Source organism: Crinia signifera, chromosome 5, assembly GCF_055691185.1.
Source record: "Crinia signifera chromosome 5, ASM5569118v1, whole genome shotgun sequence".
NCBI lineage: Eukaryota > Metazoa > Chordata > Amphibia > Anura > Myobatrachidae > Crinia > Crinia signifera.
In genome coordinates, this window is record NC_139221.1 from 166,345,953 (window position 1) to 166,368,487 (window position 22,535).

At 43.4% G+C, this 22,535-nt stretch overlaps 1 protein-coding gene and 1 long non-coding RNA gene across 7 annotated transcripts in view; one reads left to right on the forward strand and one right to left on the reverse strand.

Moving 5' to 3' along the window:
• Nucleotides 1-9,308, reverse strand: part of TRIO (trio Rho guanine nucleotide exchange factor) — a 270,904-nt gene extending 261,596 nt beyond the window's left edge. For 5 of the 6 annotated variants that reach the window (XR_014474954.1, XM_083188252.1, XM_083188251.1 and 2 more), the window contains exon 1: nt 8,713-9,308. Coding sequence is in view for 5 of the 6 variants with exons in the window: in XM_083188252.1 (XP_083044378.1) it covers nt 8,713-8,878 (166 nt within the window). In the remaining variant the exon portion in view is untranslated. The remainder of the gene's footprint in view (nt 1-8,712) is intronic. The other variant, XM_083188253.1, reaches the window with a different exon arrangement.
• An 89-nt stretch (nt 9,309-9,397) lies between these two features.
• Nucleotides 9,398-22,535, forward strand: part of LOC146079596 (uncharacterized) — a 40,833-nt gene continuing 27,695 nt past the window's right edge. Inside the window, exon 1 of the long non-coding RNA XR_014474631.1 lies at nt 9,398-9,723. This is a non-coding gene — a long non-coding RNA (uncharacterized LOC146079596). The remainder of the gene's footprint in view (nt 9,724-22,535) is intronic.

Sequence of the window (22,535 nt, forward strand, 5' to 3'; positions counted from 1 at the left end):
TGGAGTGGTCAGGTCTCTCCCTCCAGTCCACAGGGCTTTGGCTGAGCAGCTGCTGGTGACCAGGGGAAGAAAGTCTCCCTGCACCAACAGCGGCTGGGGGTTAGTGGTGGCAGCAGCCGGGTACATGGTGGCTTTGCATCGGAAGGAGGAGCTGGACCTGCTGCGGCTTTGTGTGGGAGTAACCGGGCTGCTGTGGCTGTGTGCACTGGAGGCCGGGATGCTACCTGCTGGGGCTGTGTGTGGGGGTGGCCGCCTGCTGGGGCTTGTAGTGTTCACTATAGGATATTTTTTAGGGCAGGGTGCTGTTCAAATTTTTTTTAATCGGGAGGGCATTTGAACTGGCAACACAAATTTCAAACACCCCCCCCCCCCCACGAGTGCCATAGAAAAAAAATGCCCCCCAGTAGTGCCATGCTACCAATAGTGCCACAGATAGAATGCCCCCAGTAGTGTCACAGATATAATGCCCCCAGCAGGCATACAGATAAAATGCCATAGATAAATGCCCCCCAGCATGCCATAGATAAATGCCCCCAGCATGCCATGCTGCCAGTAGTTCCACAGATATAATGCCCTCAGCAGTGCTATGGATATAATGTCACCCCCACAGCAGTGCCATGGATATAATGCCGCCCCCCCAGCAGTGCCATGGATATAATGCCCCCCCAGCAGTGCCATGGATATAATGCCCCCCCCCCCCCCCCCCCCCAGGTGAAATGAGGGAGATTGCTAGACTAATGAGGGAGAGAGGGAGATTGCTGCTAATTCAGGGAGTATCCTGCAGAATGCAGGAGAGTAGTCAACTATGCCTCTCCCTCTGCTGAGAGCAGCTGTCAGCAATCCCTCCACTGCGCTGAAACACCGCTGAGGTCTCTGTTGAACAGAGGCGACGTGTCAGCAGTCCGAGGAGGGCGCATTAGTAACTTAAAAACCGGGCACGGCGCAGCGAACACTAGACTTGTGTGCGGGCCCTGCGGGGGTGGCCGGGCTGCTGCCTGCTGGAGTTTGTTTGCGGGGGAGGCCGGGCTGCTGTGGTGGGCTGTCTATGGGGGAGGCCGGGCTGCCACGGCCAGATTCTGCTTCCTCCATAAAAAAAAAAAAAAAAAAAAATCTGGTTGCCAGGAAGCAGAATCTGGTTGCCGTGGTGACCTGGCGCCCGGGATTTGTCGAGCCCTGGTGTAAGAAGGATAGGGGCGCACACACTAGGGATATATAATATATGTTTGGATTGTGTAAGGAAACCAGTGAACCTGGAATTGAGCACAAGAACACAATGCGGTAGATTCTACTCATGTTTGTGACTAGTGGATTTCTGGCAGCACCCATCCTGGGGTGCAAGCAAAACTTTGACAAAACTAGGGCGGTGATGTTGTTCTGTGCCCTAGCTCGGCGCAAACCGCATTGCCACGGGCACTTGTCTGAAAATTACGGTACATGTGACTAAATACCGGCAAGTACCAACATTTTGAATGTAGTAATGTGTGATTAGAATAGCACAGAGAGCTCCCTCTCATTGGGCCTTATTTTGGTTCATTCTTTCTGACAAAATCCTTCTTAGATGGGCAAAACCATGTGCACTGCAGGTGGGGCAGGTGTTACTTGTGCAGAGAGAATTAGATTTGGGTGGGATTTTACTTCAAAGTGAGATCTATATTGCAGTGTAAAAATAAAGCAGTCAGTATTTTCCCTGCACAGAAGCAAAATTACTCACCCAAATCTAATTCTCTCTGCACATGTTACATCTGCCCCCCCCTGCAGTGCACATGGTTTTGTCCATCTAAGAAGGATTTTGTCAGAAAGAATGAACCAAAATAAGGCCTATTGTTTGGATTGAATCGACCCCAATGCTGGTTTGTGTAATAGTAACCCTGGCACGCTTTATTTGTTGTCCTTTCTAGGCTATCCTAGACTGGATTTGAAATAAGAGGCCTAGAAGGCTTTAAATAGGAGGAATAAACTTTGTTGGGGCACACTTGATTTAAAATAGATGTTCTTGATTTATGAGGCCTAGAAGGACACAAACAGGCTGGCTTTAAAAGGAGGAAGATTCTCTTTGTTGGGGTACACTTGATAAAAAAAAAAAAAATTTGTTCGATTCCAGGTCCCCAAGTTTCCTTAACAATTTAAGTATATATTATATATTTCTATTGTGTATGTACCTAGCCTCAATACACCATGTTGTGTTTTATGGGCCCTACATATGTAGCGACATGAATTTCTGAGCAATTCTACATCATTCAGGACTCTCAGCACATTGCATTGCACAGTGATGTGTGATGAGCAATGTCAGGGGCAGTGTTCTGCACTGAGAACACTGGCCCCGGCTGATTGATAACCTGTGTGCGGTTATTAATTGGCGGCAGATACAGACACACACACTGCGATATTCAGGCATTTTCTGAGAAATTTAGTGACATTTTGTAAAGTTGCTCAGAAAATGCCGGAATATCACTCTGTGTGTGCCCATTATACCACTTTTACACCAGAATGCCGGGTAGGACCCCGGGAAATTGAACCCGGGAAATTACCAGGGCATGCCCTGCCTTAGACCCCATTTACACTGCACTTCAATCCAGGTTATTCCCGGGTAATGCCCTTTTACACTGAGAACGGATCAGCCCTGCCTTTCCTTGCTGCTGTCATTAAAAAATGGATTTTTGGCCTGTTGATGAGGTCACAACAAATGGAACATGACACTCCTCAAGTTTTTTTGATTTATTAAGCTGAAAATATGCATAAAATCATCATACATTGGAATCTTTATAGATGTAATGTATTCTCATAAAGAAAGATGAAGATGCGTATGAATACAAACTTGTAACACACTGGGACACACTGTGTGACAGCCAGCGTGTGTTCCTGCAGATGAGGCTGTAAACTCACTGTGGAGAGTGCTTCCAGCACAGACTGTTGCTGTAGTGTAGGGCACAGTCTGCACACAGCGTGGTAACTCTGCTGCTGCTGCGCTGCTCCATGTGCGGGTCTCCGGCAGATGATACTATCTGCCAAAGCCGCAGAAGCACCAATCAGTTCTTTGCGGCCTTCTCCCTGCCAAATAACCCGGATAATGACCATTTACACCACCCTGAGCCCCGGATAAGCCCCGTGTCCGACCCTGAACATTTGCCGGGTCAGATTCCCGGGGAACAGTACCCGTGTTATTTTTTTTCAGCCCATTTTACACCATGCCCTGCCCCTGACTGGAGAGGCAATATCCCGGGTCCAAACTCTGGTGTAAAAGGGGTATAATTCGCAGGAACACACCAATCTGTACCAGATACCCCAGGCTGTGACTTTAACCAAATAGGAATCAATGAATAAGTATAAACAGTAAATATATACAGTAGCAGATAAAGCACAATGGAACTTTGTCAATACAACATAACACTTCATATACATATCGACACAGATATACAAGTGTCACATATCAGCTTAATCAGTGCAGTCTTGTGATTCAGTTTGGTCACATTCCAGCAAAAAGATGCTTGGCTCAACCATGTCACATGGGACCTAGCATACCAAGAAGGACTGTGTGGCATAACTGCAATAAGTTATAATAACACTTCTGTACATTTATTTATTTATAGTTTCTTATATATCGCATCAAATTCCGTTCCGTGACAAATCAAACTGGATAGTAACAAACCGACAGCGGTAGGAGGGCCCTGCTCGCAAGCTTACACTCTATAGACATGTATATATAGTATGGAATACAGGTTGGAAGCACCACTGGGGAAGGTGCTGCAATTTATTGGGGGGTAAAAAAAAAAATGCTCAAAAGTGGTATAGACTTTGTGTACCAATAATACACACATTTTTGGACAGAGTTTTCATTTCAGTTTTTTTGTATCTTCTTAAAAAAAAAAAACCTACTGTGGTAGGCTCTGTAGATGGACTAACCACAATGGCAGTGCCACCTAGCAATCCTTTAGAAAGATGGTGCCACCAGGATGATACCAAGTACCACATTTTTTCAGCAGTCACTGATGCGTAGTGTTCATTCTAGCACTCGCCATCTTTGAAAACCCATCCAGTTCCTCTTCCCTGCCTGGAGTGTCGCTGTCTGCTGTAGTGCTTCTAGCACAGTGTGGTCTGTATATCAGCACTGATATGCAAACCAGACCTGTGCTAGAAAAACCACAGCAGACAGTGACACGCCAAGCAGGGAAGAGGAGCTGCATGGGTTTTCAAAGACGACGGGTGCTAGAATGAACACTAGATGCGATTAGGAAAAATGGAGCAGATGTATTAAGAGATAAATGCAAGGGTGATAAGGAGAGATAAACATCCAGCCAATCAGCTCCTTACTGACTTTTTTCAAACACAACCTGTAACATGGCAGTTACCAGGTGATTGGCTGGACGTTTATCTCTTATCACCCTTGTATTTATCTCTTGTTAAAGCTTAATACATCTGCCCCAGTATGCCTTACAGGAGAAATCTCCTGCCAGTGTGAATTGGAGCAGGAGTAGCTATAAAAAGGGACCCCTGCCAAAAGATACCTGTAGAAAGGCCAGCAAGAAAGATGAGAAGAGAATACAGGTCAGCTTGGCGAAGTTAAAAGAGAGTCCTGAAGTGTCAGCATCCCATGTCTGAAGGGTAGCAGTGAGAAACAAATTGCTGAGCTACTGGCAGCAGAAAATATAGAGTTAGAGGCCCGTACTCCATGAGGCCAGCGAGGGGGTTAAATGGTGGGGATCGCAGAAAACAAGCTGCGAGTCTCGCTGTTTCTGCAGCCGCATACGACGATTCCCCTTCGCTCCAAACACGAAGCGAGTGGGAATCAGCATATGCAGGGGGGGGGGGGGGCAGTCGAATACTGACAGGGCGAGCTGTGACAGTGAGTAGACAGCACTGCTTGCTGTCACAGCTCTCCCTGCCATTGAATACACCCCAGAAAGTTTTAACAAGTACTGTAAGGCAGAGAGCAGCTTGTTAATAAGACCAATAGCAGCTATCCAGTATAGCAGCTGTGGGTGAAGAGAAGTTTACAATAAGTGACAGAACTGGCCCAGTACCCAGATCTAGTGATCCTATGGTGGAGCCTGTAAGCATTTGAAAAGGGAGAGAAAACGTCTCTAAAATGCATGCGAGTGAAAACACTGCCAGCAAGTAAAGAGGTCTAAACAAATGCACTGCAGCCAGCTCATCTGTGCTCCATCTGGACAGACACATTGTACATCTCAAATTTAAATAGATGCTATATGCAGTAAAATTAGCCAATAACTTAAAAAATACTTTATTAAAAACACTGAAGTTTTGAAACAGTGGAAGAAGGGGGATCAGTAGAGAAACTATTCACAGCAACTAATCAGATATGAGGAAGCATTTATCATATGCATTCTATATAATAGGTAGATGCTGACTGGCTGTTATGAGAAACTTCTCCATTGGTCCACCCATTTCACTGCTTGACACATCAACCCCATTGTTTGCTAAGATTTAAACTTGCTTAAAAAATGCAGTTTCATCAGAAAGTACACACGGAAATGCTAGTGTGTGAAGGTGCCCACTCAAGGTACAACGGAACAACCAAGCATTTAAAAATTACTGTGTGTGGGAATGATCACGATCCAATGAGGGTGCCCACAACTTGTACACTGAGCATGCTTATCCTTTCAGCATGTGGAAAGCTGAATGATCCATTGGACACAATTTGTCCTCATCGCTCCGTGTGAACGCATGCTGAACGATGTGGCAATGAGGTGGTAGATTATTTGGAGTGTTCGCTGGGTTGTTAAACAGCACAGCTAACCCTCAAATCATTTCAATTGTTCTGTTTATGGGTATGATCAGGGGTGTTTTGGATTTCAAGGGAAATTGGATAGACACTGGATTGGATCGAATATCTGTGTGTGGGTACCTTAAGTGCAGTACTGTATGAGAAGTGAGCTTGGTTCATCAACACAGGCACTTGAACAGTTTCCAACATTTTTATATTTGCATTAAATTGTTTAGCTACTGCATGTAATTGCATATATGTTATCGGATATTAACACACTACACTTGTAGCTCATCAGTACAAACATTGTGTAGCAATTCTTATATCAAAAGCAAATTAAACAGCTTTTGGAAAAACCATTGGCCCCATGTGTGGTATATTTGCATATATACAATGGTCTCCAAAGTTATCCCATTGTGGAACAACCCACCTCCTGCTTAAGTTGCCTAATTTAGTGATAAGACCCACTGCGCAATGGGCGGAATCAGTAACAGGCGGTTACGGATGGAAAGAGGGAGTCCTCTATTGGTCCAGAACAAAAAAACAATATACTATTGCTTGGCGAAGGTGCATCTGACCACACTCACATATACATTATTACGGTAGCAGTGTGATTACCACTGACATGGTTTTTTCCTAGAGAGACGTTGTCTGAGCACATTGGTAATATCCAACTCACAATACAATAAGAAAATTACAGTCTACACAACAGGGAACATGAATATCTCTGAAAATTCCCTCCTTGAGTGGAATGCATAAAACATCATATTTTGCAAGGATTTTCAGGTTTACGAGGAGATCATGCACAAACCAAGGGCGACACTGGGTGGGATTCTATTGGATCCCTCTTGGCTATGTTTACAGCAAAAAGCTAATATGATAAATTTTGGGGGGTTACAAGGTATGCGTTGTGTGTAGAAAATAGGCATGTGGCTGGGTCCTATGAACATTGGAGGAGCATGTGTGTTTGTCTTATGAAATATGTGGAACTCTTAAGGTGCCCATACACTAGTAAGATTTATCTTCAGATCTGGCTGCTTGGAACAAAAACATGGTTATGGATGAGTGACAGTTTGTCAGTTTTCCAGCATTTCCAAGCAAATGGTCAACTGTCATTTGCTCTCATCAATAACCATGTTTTTGTTCCAGCATCTGCAGATAAATCTGTGTGTGTATGGCCACCTTAAGGGCATTTTGGGAAATTTGGGGGGCTATTGAAGCTTGTATTGGGGGAGGGGGGTATATTTAAGTTTTCAGGTTGAACATTTGTCTCTAGATTGATGGTAATTATGTGATTATATGCCACCTATCATATTCTAACTTTTGAATAAGACGAGAAAGAGCTTTTTCCTAAATGCTGAATGGCAAAGTCTGACTGACCTTATATTTATTAATAAAATGACACATTGGATTTTTAAAAAACAAGTGGAGATCTTAATATCTTTATTATAAAAAATAAACAAACAAAATGAATGACAATGTTAAAACCAATTTGCTTTTAAGCAATTACTTCCATAAAAAATTTTTTGGTTTGAATTAAAAAAAAAAATGTTATGCCATTTCCTGCCTTTTTTACTTAAGGATCAAAGTGTTCTCTCTGACCTATGGCCAACAGGGTCAACCTGGATCAAGATTTAGAACTTTACACAGGAATGTGCTTTGGAGTACCATATTTAGGCTACAAGCCACCATATTGACAGCTGCGGTTACATAAAACAAAAATCTCACATATTTGCTATTTTCAATAAGGATTATTTTAAATCTCAAATATAAATGTTGAACTTTATAAAATAATTTGATACTTTAAGCAAATTTTTTTTAATTGATGAGTAATGTTATATAGAGGAAATAATATGCAAATTCAATGGCTTTTCATATAATAAAGCAAATCCCAAAAGGTAACCCTACCCCACACCGGAAAAAAAAAAAAAAAGTCTAGACTGGGGGAATGACAACATTAAAAAAAATAAAAAAAACACATGGGAGAAGAGCACCAGCGAGGGTATACAATTATAATATTGATTTATAGGAAATGAAAAGAAAGTAGTAGTACTTTGAGCTAACTTCCAAATACTGACATGGAGACATACAAGCTCACATGGTCCCTTTGCCCTGAACAAGCAAAATACATCAGGAAGTGGAGGACAACAATATGAGACACACCAATATTATTGTGGCTCAAATATTAGCTAGATCTACTGTTTTGACCAAACATCCTTCAAACCTTATTCAATTGTCACTTGTCAAACTTATAATACTCAAAATTAAAACCACAATGATTCCTTTTAGTTGTTTGTCTTTTTGAGCATGCAAAACATTAACTTGTGGCTGCTTAACATCCTACAAAACACCAAAAGGAAATATTTATCATATGAGGCAAAACATGCTAGAAGCTTAATACAGGACAAGGCGGACTCCTAAGGATTGCAAACAGCTGAGTATTGGAAGGCTTGCTTCTATAAAAGGCATGTGTACATGTGCGGCACACACATTCCACACTGCATTGTGGCACTTATCACACAGGACACGGCTGAGCAGTGGTTGCTAATGTAAACACCGAGCTTTCAGCTAAAACATTGATACAAATGCCAAGTGGCTACAGGAAACAATGTCACCAAATGAATGTATAGTACTGAGTTTCCCTGCCAGCAGCAAGTCAGCGCTGTGTAATGTATTGTGTGGTCTCAGCCATGACATCATGACAAGCCATACACCTTTCTGCGAGGAACGCCATAGCAATTGGGGCCCTGATTTGTGAAGCAGGAGCCCCCCCTGTATTAATGGAATAGTGCCGATCACAGCTGCTGCTGCTGCAGCAGCAGCAGCAACACGGAGAAGCGCTTGTGACGAAGGCAGCCTAACATAATAATACAGCAGCAGCAGGCACCGAGAGCCGAGTATATATGAGTGAGATGAGCAGGTCCCCCCACCCCGGCCACCATGACAGCAGCCATTGCTGAGTGTACGTCCGCCCCTCCCCGAGCGCTCACCAGATCTGTAGAAGGCAGCGATGTCTGCCGAGTCCTTGGCCGCATCCTCCACCCCCTCTCCGGTGCTGCCGCCGTCGCTGCTGCCTGCGGCTGTGGCCATGGTGCATGTGGCTGTGACGCTGCTGCTGCTGGGGTGGCTGCTGCTGCTGATGCCGGAGCTGTTCATGCTGGAGCCCGCGGCGTGGTATCCTCCCTCACACCGTACACACCGCCTTTGTCCTCCTCCCGGCACCGGCTCTCAGGGCGCCATCGCATCCTCACAGCATGCCGCCCCGTAGCACACGATAAAGAACCCCGGTAGCACGGAGCCGGTGTACTTATCCACTAACACAGTGAATGGGTCAAATCAACAACACAGGGCAAATGCGGGGCTGCGAGCCCGTTGCACAGGCACGGAGAGGGGCGGGCACACCGCGGCTATCTCTGACACGGCGGCGGCTCCGTTAGACAAATCACTGCTCCGGTAAACACGGCGGCGGCGCCCACACTCACAGGCAGGCGGTGGCTGCGGCGAATGGGGGGGCGGAGCCAGGCGGCTGCTGCTGGCGGAGCGTTACTTTGTGTGTGTGTGTGTGTGTTGTGTGACTGTATGTGTGTGTGTGTGTGTGTGTGTGCCGGGAGGGGGGACCCCGGAGTCTCGCGAGAGGAATCACATCATCCACTCCAGTCCACACTGACTGTTTTTTTTCTGCACAAGTCCTTGCTGGCTGTGTGTCACCCTAAAGGGCCGTGACTAAGACAGCAGCGGGTGTTACGTGTTTCTGACCCCGCTGCTACACCGCCCTAACCACCGTTACTGCCCGTTATGCATTTCATTTAATGCCTGCCCTATATACTGTGCTGTGCCATGTTCCCTGGCGCAAATAAAAGGGATTTTCCCGACGTCCTCAGCTGCCAGTGTGGGAACTTATGTAGATGGGAATATTCAGAAGTTGCATTTGACAAATATAGAAATGACGTAACTGCTCCTAAAACAGAAAGACCTGTTAGAATGACGTACACTGCTGCAGAGTAAGCTCTCGCTCACATTTACCCATATGCACTTATGCTCTGTAACATTTGCCAGTTTGGTTACAAAAATATTGCACCTACACTCTATTTCTAGGGGGTGTCACAACGGGTGTGGTATAGGGGTCCGACAGTCATTATCCCGACGTCGGGATCCCGGCTGACCGGACCCAGACAGCATGGCGAGCGCAACAAAGCCCCTTGGTAGGTGGGATTCTCTAGTTTTTAATTCCATTAAAATCTAAGAAATCTATTTCCGGGAACTGGAGATATCTGCAGTCAAGCAAGCTGTCCAGGGGCAAACGCAGGATTTTCAGAAGGGGGTTTCCGGAGATGGACACTTAGGTTACCCAGTATATGCCAGGTCAGTCAAGTATTATAGATAGACCAAATGTATATAAATAATAAATATATATATATATATATACAGGGGCGTCAACAGCAGTGTAGGCCCCTGGGCATAGCAATGTATTGTGGCCCCTACCGATCCTCCAGTGGTAGGGGTGGAGGAAGCATTGATGTCCCGTGGGTGGTAGGGGGTATTATATCAACCGCTCAGCATGTAGGGCCTGGATCAGTAATTTCCACTAATTACCCCTTTACTGCACAGATGGTGGGAGATGGGGTGGTAGAAGGGGGCATTGGGCTGAATAAAGGGGCACTGATACATAACTTCCAGGGTGGTAGAGGAGGTTTAATACGCAGAGGAGGGGTGTATAGTGGAGTGGGCTTATTATTCATAATTTTCTGGTGGGAGGACAGCTTGCTTGACTGCAGATATCTCCAGTTCCCAGAAATAGATTTCTTAGATTTTAATTGGAATTAAAAAACTAGTTAATCCCACCTACCAAATGTTATTGGGCACTAGGGGATCAGAGTTCAGCAGGCAGAGCAATCTGCCAACGAGAATACAGAACTACATACCAGGTGTGTGGAGCTGGAGCAGTAACCAGCTGCTGGAAGGCTGATATCTCTGGTTGTGGGAACAGTAGAGACAAACTACTAGTGTCCATCAAAGGGGGAGAGTCCCAGCTTTTGGAATATACCCTCAGAAAAACTCTAATGCTGCTTTCAGACCGCATAACTGGCTTTGACCCTGTATTTGAAAACGTTTTAAAAAACGGGTCTGCCAGGTAAAACCCCTTTCACACCGCACCTCTTAAACGGTATATTACCGTTTAAGTGCCGATTTTTTGACACTGGCAGACCCGTTTTTGGAAACTTTCCAAATACAGGGTCAAAGCCAGTGCAGCCATCAGCGCCCCCCCTCCCCCCGTCCCCCCCTCCCCTCCGTGCTGCCCCTCCCCTCCGTGCAGTCCCCCCCTCCCCCCCTCGTCCCCCCCTCCCCTCCTCGTCCTCCCCTCCGTGCAGCCGGTACCTGAGTTCGGTTGCAGATCCCGGCACTGCAGTATGGTTGGAAGCACTTATGAAAAAAAGTGTCTTTCAGAAAATGGCTGCCCCATAGGAAAACCTGTTTTAAAAAACTGTCTTTCGTATGGGGGTAGCCATTTTCCGAAAGTCATTTTTCTTATAAGAAAAGTGACTTTTGGAAAATGGCTGCCCCCATACGAAAGACAGTTTTTTTAAACGGGTTTTCCTATGGGGCAGCCATTTTCTGAAAGACACTTTTTTTTACGAGTGCTTCCGACCATACTGCACTGCCGGGATTCACAACGGAGGTACCGGCTGCACGGGGGGTGGGTCGACACGCGCGGGGGGTGGGTCGACACGCGCGGGGGGGTCGACGCGCGCGGGGGGCGCGGGGCGGCTCCAGTGCTGTGAATATTTAATGAGCGCTCATTAAATATTCACTGCGCTGAATTTAGGACCCAGCTCATTGGCTGGGTCCTAAATACCGTTTCAGACCCGATTTTGATCCCAAAATACCGGGTCTGAAACGGGTAGGACCCTGCATTTTAACCGGTTTGAAAAAACGGTATTTTCAAACCGGTTAATTGGATCTGCACCTTTCAGACCGCACAGATTACCGTTTTAAAACGGTAAAAAAACGGCAATATACCGTTTCCAAAGTGCGGTCTGAAAGGGGCATAAGTCAGACACAACCTGAAATATCTGACTGGGAAGAGCAATTAACAGGCTTGGATGGGGACCACTGCTTTTAAGTCAGATATCTCCGGTTCCTAAGGGCCGATTTTTTTAATTCTTGTACCCATGGAAAGAGGAGACCCTCAGCTTTCAGCCTAGGTCCTTATACTCCTGGGGGGGGTTTCTGGGACTCAGAAACCCCCCCTGCGTGCGCTACTGCTGTCCTCCCACCAGAAAATTATGAATAATAAGCCCACTCCACTATACACCCCTCCTCTGCGTATTAAACATCCTCTACCACCCTGGAAGTAATTTATCAGGACCCCTTCATTCAGCCCAATGCCCCCTTCTCCCACCATCTGTTCAGTAAAGGGGTAATTAGTGGAAATTACTGATCCAGACCCTACATGCTGAGCGGTTGATATAATACCCCCTACCACCCGCAGGACATCAAAGCTTCCCCCACCCCTACCGCTGGCGGATCGGTAGGGGCCCCAATACATTGCTATGCCCAGGGGTCTACACTGCTGTTGTGTGTGTGTGTGTATATACTGTATATATATATATATATATATATATATATATACAGACGGAGCCATGCTTCCATCTTGATTGTCTCTGCTGGCAATCCGCCAGCGGTGAGGCGCTCCATCTGACTGAGATGTGCGTGCGTCTCACACGCAAGCGCGTCTCAGTTTCCGGGCGGCAGGGCGACGGGAACCCTGTCCGTCTCTGCTTCAGGGAGATGGACAGTGTTAGTGGAGGCTGTGTGGGGGAGCGGGGAGGCGGTGGGGACCCCGGGTGACTGCCGGCAAGACCCGGGGGAAGCGCTGTCACCTTGCGTCCCCATCCCATGCGCGCGCGTCCCCTTTCGCCGATCAGATGGCGGCTGGCGATTCTGCTGCCATCCCCTGCAAAGACCAGGCCAGCTCCATCTGTATATTATTATTTATATACATTTGGTCTATCTATAATACTTTAACTGACCCGGCATATACTGGGTCACCTAAGTGTCCATCTCCATGCTTTGCTCCGCCCCTCTCTGGAAACCCCCTTCTGAAAAAATTGTGGGGCACCTCTCAATGATTAAAGTGGTAGATTTGAGATAAGCAAAGGGTTCTTTCCCTTTATGTTTACAGTTTAGCATCTAAGAGGGTTCATAACCCAAAAAAAACAGGAAGCAAATAAAAAAAACATGCTAAAAAGAGGTAATAAAATGTGTTTAAAAATCGAATTTTAATAAAACCAAATACACACTGAAATAGTTGGTTATTCTAACCACCTAATATACTTGTACTATAATGGTTAGCCAGACATATGTTTTCAAGACACTAGGATATTGTATAATATATCACACAGAAATGGGGCTTCTGAGCTATATCTTTTAAACTATTGTGTAGTGTGACGCTCTTACTTAATGACCCCTCCCGTCTGCTGAACATGCAGGTCAATTTGGCTATATAGACAAACGAAAAACAAAAACAGCTAGGCACTGGTTGATACAAACATAAATCATATATTAAAAAATGTGTATATTCGAGGCACGTCACAGCAGCCCCGTCAGAGCAGGCAGGAGAGATCCAGCAAGAGGGACTCGTGCCTCAGCTGCCCAGACTTAGGTGCCGAGAAAAGACACACTTCCCCAGCAGATTAGACGGCGGCCCGGCTGTGAAGGGGTGACGCGGCGAGTGCGTCCCTCACGAGAGGGAGACGAGACGCCGTAGGTGAGGGCGGGAGCCGGAGCCTGCAGAGACACACGCTGGACAAGTATAAGCTGTGCTCTGTGTACAGAGCACCACAGAGAGACCGGCGTCCAGCACCAAAGACTGCACGGCGCTCTGCCCCAGACTCCCACAGTGCTTAGAGGCGAGAAGCGCTAACTAGGAGCCGGACAGCGTGGCAGCAAGCACGGAGAGACACACTGTGCATAGACCCCCCAGAGAGACCAGTGGGTGGCAGCACAGATCGCACAGAAAACGGCCCGGATCCCTACAGCAATAAGAGGGGAGAGACGGAGCCTGGAACAAGCCGCAGAACGGGAGGAAGGAGAGTGGCGGTAGTAAGAGGGGAGCTGAAGGAGAGGTGAGACGCTGAGCCCCCCTTCCCCTATTCCCCTATTCCACCCGCACTGAGGAAGGGGAGAAGAAAGTGAGAAAGGGGGGAGGGGTGTATATAGACCTAAAATAGGCCAGAAATCTGAGCAGCCCAACCATTTACATCTATATAGACCGAATCAGAAAGCCTGTCAATATTAGAGGTGTAAAAGCCACACTGCCCTCCCTTCCCCACCAAAATAGTGAGAGCTGGGGAAAAACAAGACTGCAATTACAGCACCAAAAAAATAAATGAAAATAAAAAAAGGGCCTGAAAAATGGCTAAAATAGTAAAAGAAATGATGTGACTGATCAACCAGCGCCACCAGAATGTATATTTAAAAGGCGGAGGGAGAAAGAAAAATAAGGAAAAAATAAATTAAAATTTATATCTCTTAAAGGGGAAGAACAGAAATAAGGAGACAGAGAAGAGCAAAGGAAATAAAAGTGGAAACAAAAATATGTCTCCAAAGAAAGCTAAACCCCCTGCAGAAACCACAGCCAATTTCTTTAAGCCCTCTACTATGAAAGAAAAGGAAAAACAGAAAGGAAGACAGTCCACCTCATCCATATCTACCCAATCAAATCTCTCTTCCCCACAAAAATCAAACCTAGCATTGTCAGAAACTGAAGGAGAGGACGAAATGGATGAACCAATTACTCTGCGAAAAATGCTCCAACTTCTATCAGAACTAAAAAAAGATATCAATATTGAACTTTCGTCCACAATACATGACATAAAAAAAGAGATTGTTGATCTGGGAAGTAGGACGGACCAAATGGAGAATAAAATCACAGAGATAGTAAAATCCCACAATGAACTTCTTAACAGACAAGAATGCGCCCAAGAAGAACTGAGAGCTCTGAGGGATAAGACAATGAATTTAGAAGATTGACTAAGAAGAATTAATATTAAGATAAGAGGGATACCAGAAGAAATACAAACTAAAGATCTAGAACAACAGGTTCAAAAAGTATTCCAAAAGCTACTTCCTGATACACCGGCCTCAAAAATCTTGATAGACAGGATACACAGACTACCCAAAGCAAAAAGGGCTCCCCAAGATGCGCCCAGAGATGTCATTATGAAAATGCATTATCCACAAATAAAAGATCAAATTTTGAGAGCCACGAGAGACAAAACGAACATAGAGACTCTTGGTACATGGCAGATGTATAATGACCTATCGGTTGAAACCATCACAAAAAGAAGATCCTTAAACAAGATCACAGCAGCACTAAGAGATGCAGAGATCATGTATAAATGGGGCTTTCCAGTAAAACTGATAATAAACCACCAAGGATCCACAAAAACAATCAATACGGAAGAAGAAGGACTTACTATACTTAAAGAATGGGGAATTGGACGTCCAGAGAGAAGATTGGAGACCCCTCAACCGATTCGGGAGGAATGGACTAGAGTTGTACATTAAGAAAGGAGGAAGCAAGCGAAAGACTCCCCCCCCCCCCTCCCCACTCGTTCTTTTTTTTTTTTTTGCCCCGTTCCTTCTCTCTGCCCTTCACCCCTATAAGTGAACAAAATATAGAACAATGTAAAACAATATAATACCACATCACTAGAAGTAATATCTAAAAAGTCACTGATAGAGAGAAGAATGGAAGCTCTATTCTTATTTTTTCAAGCACGATACTCAAAGTCATAGGCACAGAGCACCTTAGATATAGATATTTGTTTATTCTTTATGTCCACAGTGCACATAGTGTGTTATGTTACCCACTTATCTATTTATTTGTTTTTCTTCTTCCCTTCTTCCTCTTCCCCATATTGACACAAATTATATAGAAATGTAATTAATTAGGCACTGTTTCACTGAAAGAGATATAAAAGGTTGAATAGAGAGAAAGAGGACTACTGTGCAATTTAGCTCCGCTACAGGAGAAGGACACTATTAACACTATCATGTATAATATAGAACACATTCTATGATGCAGCAATGCGATACACCAAAATTGTGCTTGTGTTAGGCTTGAGGGTGGGCGGGGATATATAAGGGAACAAATTGCACATGAGAGAATAAGTAACCTCTATAGAGGCATATAGAAATGTATTGAGGGAGGTAGGGATCAGTCAGGGATACCCATAACAGAGGGAGAGAGGGAGATGGATATATGTAATATGATGTCAATTAAACCTCTCATAGGAGCATAATAGCTCTACCAGTGCTACATATTACACAGAAATATGTTCAATGATGAGCCGATCTGACTGGCCGACCTCCTAAGTAAGGCGGTACATTAAATTGCTGGGGGTGGACTTTGTTGAAATCATAGTGGCGCAGTAGGACGCGACCGATAGAGAAGCTATTTAAAACGAAAGGGTGCAAGATTTTATCCTTTTTTATTTGTAATTTTATTTTATTTTTTCTTTCTTTGACCCTTCTCTGTACACAGCCATAAATAATATAGAATATACCTATTACTGTACTAGTTTATACGCACATAGATGCCAGAAGTGAGAGTTATAGATTTAACATGCAATAGCTCCCCTCTGCATCAGAGGGATACTGCTACTCCTACCCGGTACAACACAGAAACAGACTTTAATGGTACTCTGATGCCAACACGACGCAGTCTTAACTGTGTTGAGAAGGGAAGAGACTTGGGGCTCAGGGGGACTGCCGTAGTAGGGCAATAAGGTGTATGCGAGGGAAATATAATAAAACGGATAGAGGGATAGACAAAGGTATTGAGTCAGTAGACGACACAGGGAACAGACGAAGAGAGGGATAGGAATATAAAACCTCAGTACATAAAATATAACCCCCTTTATAGGGGAATGATACCAACATAGAAATATATGTAGAGAGGGTACAGGTTGATATTCGAATTATGCACTAACTCAATACGGTGTGTCCAGAAGTAATAGATGTGCAGTACTGATTCATAAAGAGCTATTTCCTGGAAAAAGTACTTAGTTGTGAAAGGGGCAGGGTTTTTTTTTTTTCTAGGAGGGGAGGAGGGAGGGTGAGAGGAAGATCTAAGATAGTTACTGAGATGGAGGGAGCGGAAAATAATAAAGAGACGGTAAAAATACATTCTGGAGAAAATAATATGAGATAAACATAACGGTTATAAAAATTAGGCGCTAGGTTGGTAAACCACTACCCCCTGAAAACAAAAGGAGTCTCGATGTGCAGAGACCAAAATGGCTCTAAGAACAACAATAGAGCACAAATTATGTGTCAATGTGAATGTAGATGTGAATGTCGTATGGTTCAGATTTTAGAGTGTAAGTTGAAGTGCCAGGAACAGATATTAAGAACAGAAATCCAGGGGCAGGAAATAGGAAGAAAGTGGCAAAACCCGAAAAAGGAAGATAAAAATAAGAGGGATAGAAGCAAAAGTAAAAGAAAGAAGTATGGTTAAGATATTGACGATCAATGCAAAAGGCCTAAATTCACCTCAGAAAAGGAAAAGAGTCCTCCAATATCTACATATGCAGGGAATAGAAGTAGCAGCAATACAAGAGACTCATTTTTCCAGACTTAATGCGCCCAAAATGGGAGATCATAACTATACTAAAACCTATTTTGCAAGTTATATTTGTAAAAAGAGGGGAGTGGCAATTATCTTTAAAAAAACAATACAATTTGAATTAGAAACACAAATTTCGGATAAGCAAGGCAGATATATGATATTAAGCGGATCACTGGAAGGGCAAGAAATAACATTTGTGGTAATCTATGCACCTAACTCAGCCCAAGACACTTTCTTGAAGAAAGTACTGAGACAATTAGAACAAATACCAAAAAAGACACAAATTATGTTAGGGGATTTGAATATAACTCTAGATCCACAGATGGATAAATCGACAATAAAAAATATTAAAAACTTTAAACCCCTTCTGAATCTCTCACAAAAAGTGAGTAATACCATTTTTGAGGCAGGATTGTATGACTCCTGGAGGGTGAAAAACCCGACTACAAGGGATTATACCTTCTTCTCTAACACGCATAAGACATACTCCAGAATAGATTTAATATTAACAGATAAAAATACACTACAACAAATTAAAAAGGCAGAGATCTTACCAAAAACTTGGTCCGATCACGCCCCGGTAATGATAGTTTGGGATAACAAAAGAAAGATACTCAAGCATAGAACTTGGACGATACCAAACCATCTGATACAAAGACCAGACATAAAACAACAAATAGAGGAGACCATAGAGCAATTCTGTAGTACAAATAAACCAGAAGAAACAAACCATCTAAATTTCTGGTGTACTTTAAAAGCAGTGCTAAGAGGGAAAATTATCCAAATAAATTCAAAAGCGAGGAAACAGGAGCAAGATTTACAGATACAGATACAGGAACAAGTAAAAATTTAGAAGACATACACAAAAAAAATCCAAAAAATAACAAAATATTAGGAAAATTAAACAGATTAAGGGCGGAAATATAAAACAAAAATATAAAACAACTAAAAATAAATATGCTGAAATTTCAACAAAGAGTATACAGCGACGGTAATAAAGCATCTAAATTACTAGCAAATAAAGTAAAAGGGAGATATGTGAGGAAACAAGTAAAAGAAATATATAATAAAAATGGAGCAAAAATTACGAATCCAGTAGAAATAACAAACGTATTTGCAGATTATTACATACATTTATATAACCTTAAAATGGATAAAGGAACAGCCCAACCAACAGAAGAAGAAATAAATAAATTTTTGATGAAAATAAAACTCCCAAAATTAAATACGGAGCAGATAACAAAATTAAACAAACCACTATTAGATCAAGAAATGAGGGAAGCAATTAAAACACTAACAAAAAAAAAAGCCACAGGACCCAATGGATTCAGCAACAAATTTTATAAAACATTCCAGAGACAAATAGGTCCAATATTAATACATTCATTTGAAGAGGCCATAAAGGAGGAGAAATTTCCAGCAGAAATGCTAGAGGCTAGATTAGTGACAATACCTAAAGAGGGAAAGGATCCAAAATATGTACAAAATTATAGACCAATAGCTCTGTTAAATACAGACATAAAAATCTATGCAAAAATTATAGCAAACCGCCTGAAACAATGCTTGCCGGACCTGATCAATCCTGATCAAGTGGGGTTTGTAAAGAACAGACAGGGTACAGAAAATATTAGGAGAGCAATAGCTGTGATGGAATACCACATTAAGAAAGAAAAACCTTTATTGGTAATGTCACTAGATGCCCAAAAAGCTTTCAATAGGCTTCATTGGGGTTACATGGAAGAGGTTCTAAAAAAATTTGGAATGATAGGGAAAATTCTGAAAGCAGTATTGGCCCTATATTCAGCCCCGGGAGCACACGTTATGTGTAATTCCTGCATATCCCCCAAATTTACCATTACCAATGGGACCCGCCAAGGTTGCCCATTATCACCAATCATATTCATTTTGTCGATAGAGCCATTCGCAGAAATAATTCGAAGCACCCAATCAATCGAGGCCCCGGAGATTAACAAAATGCAACATAAGACACTACTATTCGCAGATGATGTACTTTTACTACTTAAAAACCCCAAACTTCAATACCCATTTTAATGCAAATAATAGATCAATATGCAAAAATCTCATACTATAAGCTAAATAGAAATAAAACAGAAATACTACCAATAAATATTGAGTCAACAGAATTAGAGATCTTAAAGGAAAACTATAGTTTCAAGTGGAAAACTAAGACTATAAAGTATTTGGGCGTAAATTTGGTGGATAATGAAGCAGACCTGATTGAATGCAATTACTCTCCATTACTAAAACAAATGGAAAAAAAATTAAAGGATTGGATCTATAGAGAAATATCATGGATGGGCAGAATAGCCACGCTGAAGATGTTCTTTCTACCAAAAATATTATACCTGTTTAGGGCAATACCTAGATTGCTCCCAAAATATTGGATAAACAAGTTCAATACAGCTATGAATAGATATATCTGGAATGATAAAAAGGCAAAAATAGCAAAAAAACATCTGATGAGATCAAAAAGAAGAGGAGGAATAGGTTTTCCATACTTACAGCGGTATCAGCATGCATGTATTTTAAATCAGATCCCAGAAGGCAAGGCCAGAGAAGAGAAACCTTGGGTAAAACTAGAGGATGGAATTATGGGAGAGCTAGGTATAAAAGACCTAATATGGTTACCACCAAATATGAGGACAACATCTAAGGATAGCCCCAAAGCATGTAAGGATACACTTAAAGTCTGGGACCTATTCCTAAATACAAAAGAAGAATTTATAGCACCCTTAAAATATCTGGAAACCCAAACATTAATGAAGCTGATCCCAGACTTCAAAGCTGAGATATGGATCTCCAAGGGTATAAAAACCTTGGAAAACCTAATGGGAGAACATGGAGTAATTGCATTCAAGCAGCTCCAACAAAAGTTCGAACTACCAACCACAGATTTCTATAAATACTTACAAATAAGAAGTTGGATAAATAAACATAAAATAACAGAAGTTCCAAAGCAATTATCAAATAATGTAATAAACAGAATACGGGGAGGATACCAGACAGGGGGCATTACCTTTTGATATAAAAACATGATAAGCAAGGATATGGAAAAAAACGAAGGGACAGCTTAAATGGGAGAGAGACCTAGACATGGAGATAGACGAAGAGCAGTGGGAGAGGACCTTTATGACAGTACATAAGATGACCAAATCCATTTCACATATAGAAAGATATATGAAACTAATACACAGAGCTTATTACACTCCAGACAAAATAAATAAAATTTGCCCATCACAGATAAATGTTTGCTGGAGATGTGGGGAAGGGAATGCAGATTTAATGCATATCTTCTGGACTTATAATAAAGTAAAGGAAGTCTGGGGAGAGGTAGGGAAACTGATAACACAGGTGTTGGATGAGGTAGTGGACATGACCCCCCAGAGGGTATTACTTCATGTTAACCCTATAGATACGAAGCAAACAAATGTATATTTCCTAAACCAAGTCTTCATAGCAACAAAAACGGCAATAGCACAGTACTGGAGACAAGACCAAATCCCAGATATAGCAATGATAATAAACAAAATAAACTACGCTTACAGAATGGAAACAAATGACGTGATAGAAAATATCAGACTACTGTAAAAATGGGACGTATGGAAACACTATATTGAGCGGAAAGGGGACGCCTTCTGGGAGGCACAATTAAACAATAAAGGTGCAGGAATGTGAATAAATTGAACCTGCTTCTTAAAATAAGCTAGGGAAACCCAGGCCTGCAAAACACCAAACTTAGGGCCTTATTCTGATCGGTGCGGCCGGATCCGATTATGCGGCCAGGACCGTGCGTGCGAAATCCCGCCTTCCATACGGATCGCCAACTCCGTCCGTACGCGGTAAGAAGCTGGCCGAACGGACCGCACGTGTATTTTTCACGGAATACGCCTCCTCCATCTAAGGGAACCTCCCCCATCATTCGATGGTCGCAGACCATCGAATGTAGGACCGAGTGCTCCACCAGCTCCCGCAACCTCAGACCACACGGACATTTCTCCGTGCAAAAGCAGGGATCTGGGCGGGCAGCTGACATCCGGCGATGTCATGTGTCCGCCCCCTACACGTGCGTCACGGCCGCATTACCATACGTACGCCCAGCGTTTGCATGGGAACGCCCATGAAACGCGGGGCGTATGCATATGGTAATGAGCCCAAATAGCCCTTCACGCCCCCCTCCACCCCCTGTTCGGAGTGTTCACATATCATGCGGGATTCGGCCGTACGCCCCGCTCGCACATGCGCAGAGACGCCTCTGCACATGCGCAGACACAAAACATCGGCGGGCCGAACGCACGCGGATATATCCGCACCGACCAGAATAAGGGCCTTAATGCTGGCACGTGTATAAATGTATGAATGTAGGAAGAATGCTAGATAATCAGTTAGGTGAGAGATAACGATGTCTAGGTAGGAATGATAGGATGTGATATGGTATATGTTCTATGTGCTATGAGAGAGAAAATGATGTCTAGAAGTAAGTGTTAAGATGTGATAGGTATATGTCTTTGGTTTATGTGCAGATATGTACGATATACAAACATGTCTGCTGTACGTTTTTTTTTAAATAATAAAAAAAAAAATGTGTATATTCAATAACAGCATCAAAAAAACTATATACAGGATGCTTGTGAACATTTATTATTCTACACATCAATCTGACATTTGATGTATAAAGAGAAAACTGAAATGGGTACTTGTTTCCTAGCACGGCGCCCAATTATTTCATCTCATGGCATCTTATGCCATTGCATCGCATTGCATGCCATATAGCCGCATGCGATGCGATGCGATTTTTTATTGTATAAGCACCCTAATGGGTGCTTACAATGTTAAAAGCAGCCCCGATACGATTTTGTATTGTATATGCACCCTAATGGGTTCTTACAATGTTAAATGCACCCCCATGCACCCCCACTATCAACGCGAACCCGAAGCGTGGTGAGCGCAGCGATCCCGCAAGTGGCGGCGGTATGTGTCCTCTGACCTTTTCATACCCCCACTATCTACGTCGGATTTTAGATAGTGTGGCGAGCCACCGAGCCCGAAGCATGTATTCCGCGTCCGCTTGCCACGCTTCGGGCTCGGTGGCTCGCTGCGCTTGCCACACTATATAAAATCAACTCCACGCCGACGTGGATAGTGGGGGTTTGAAAAGGT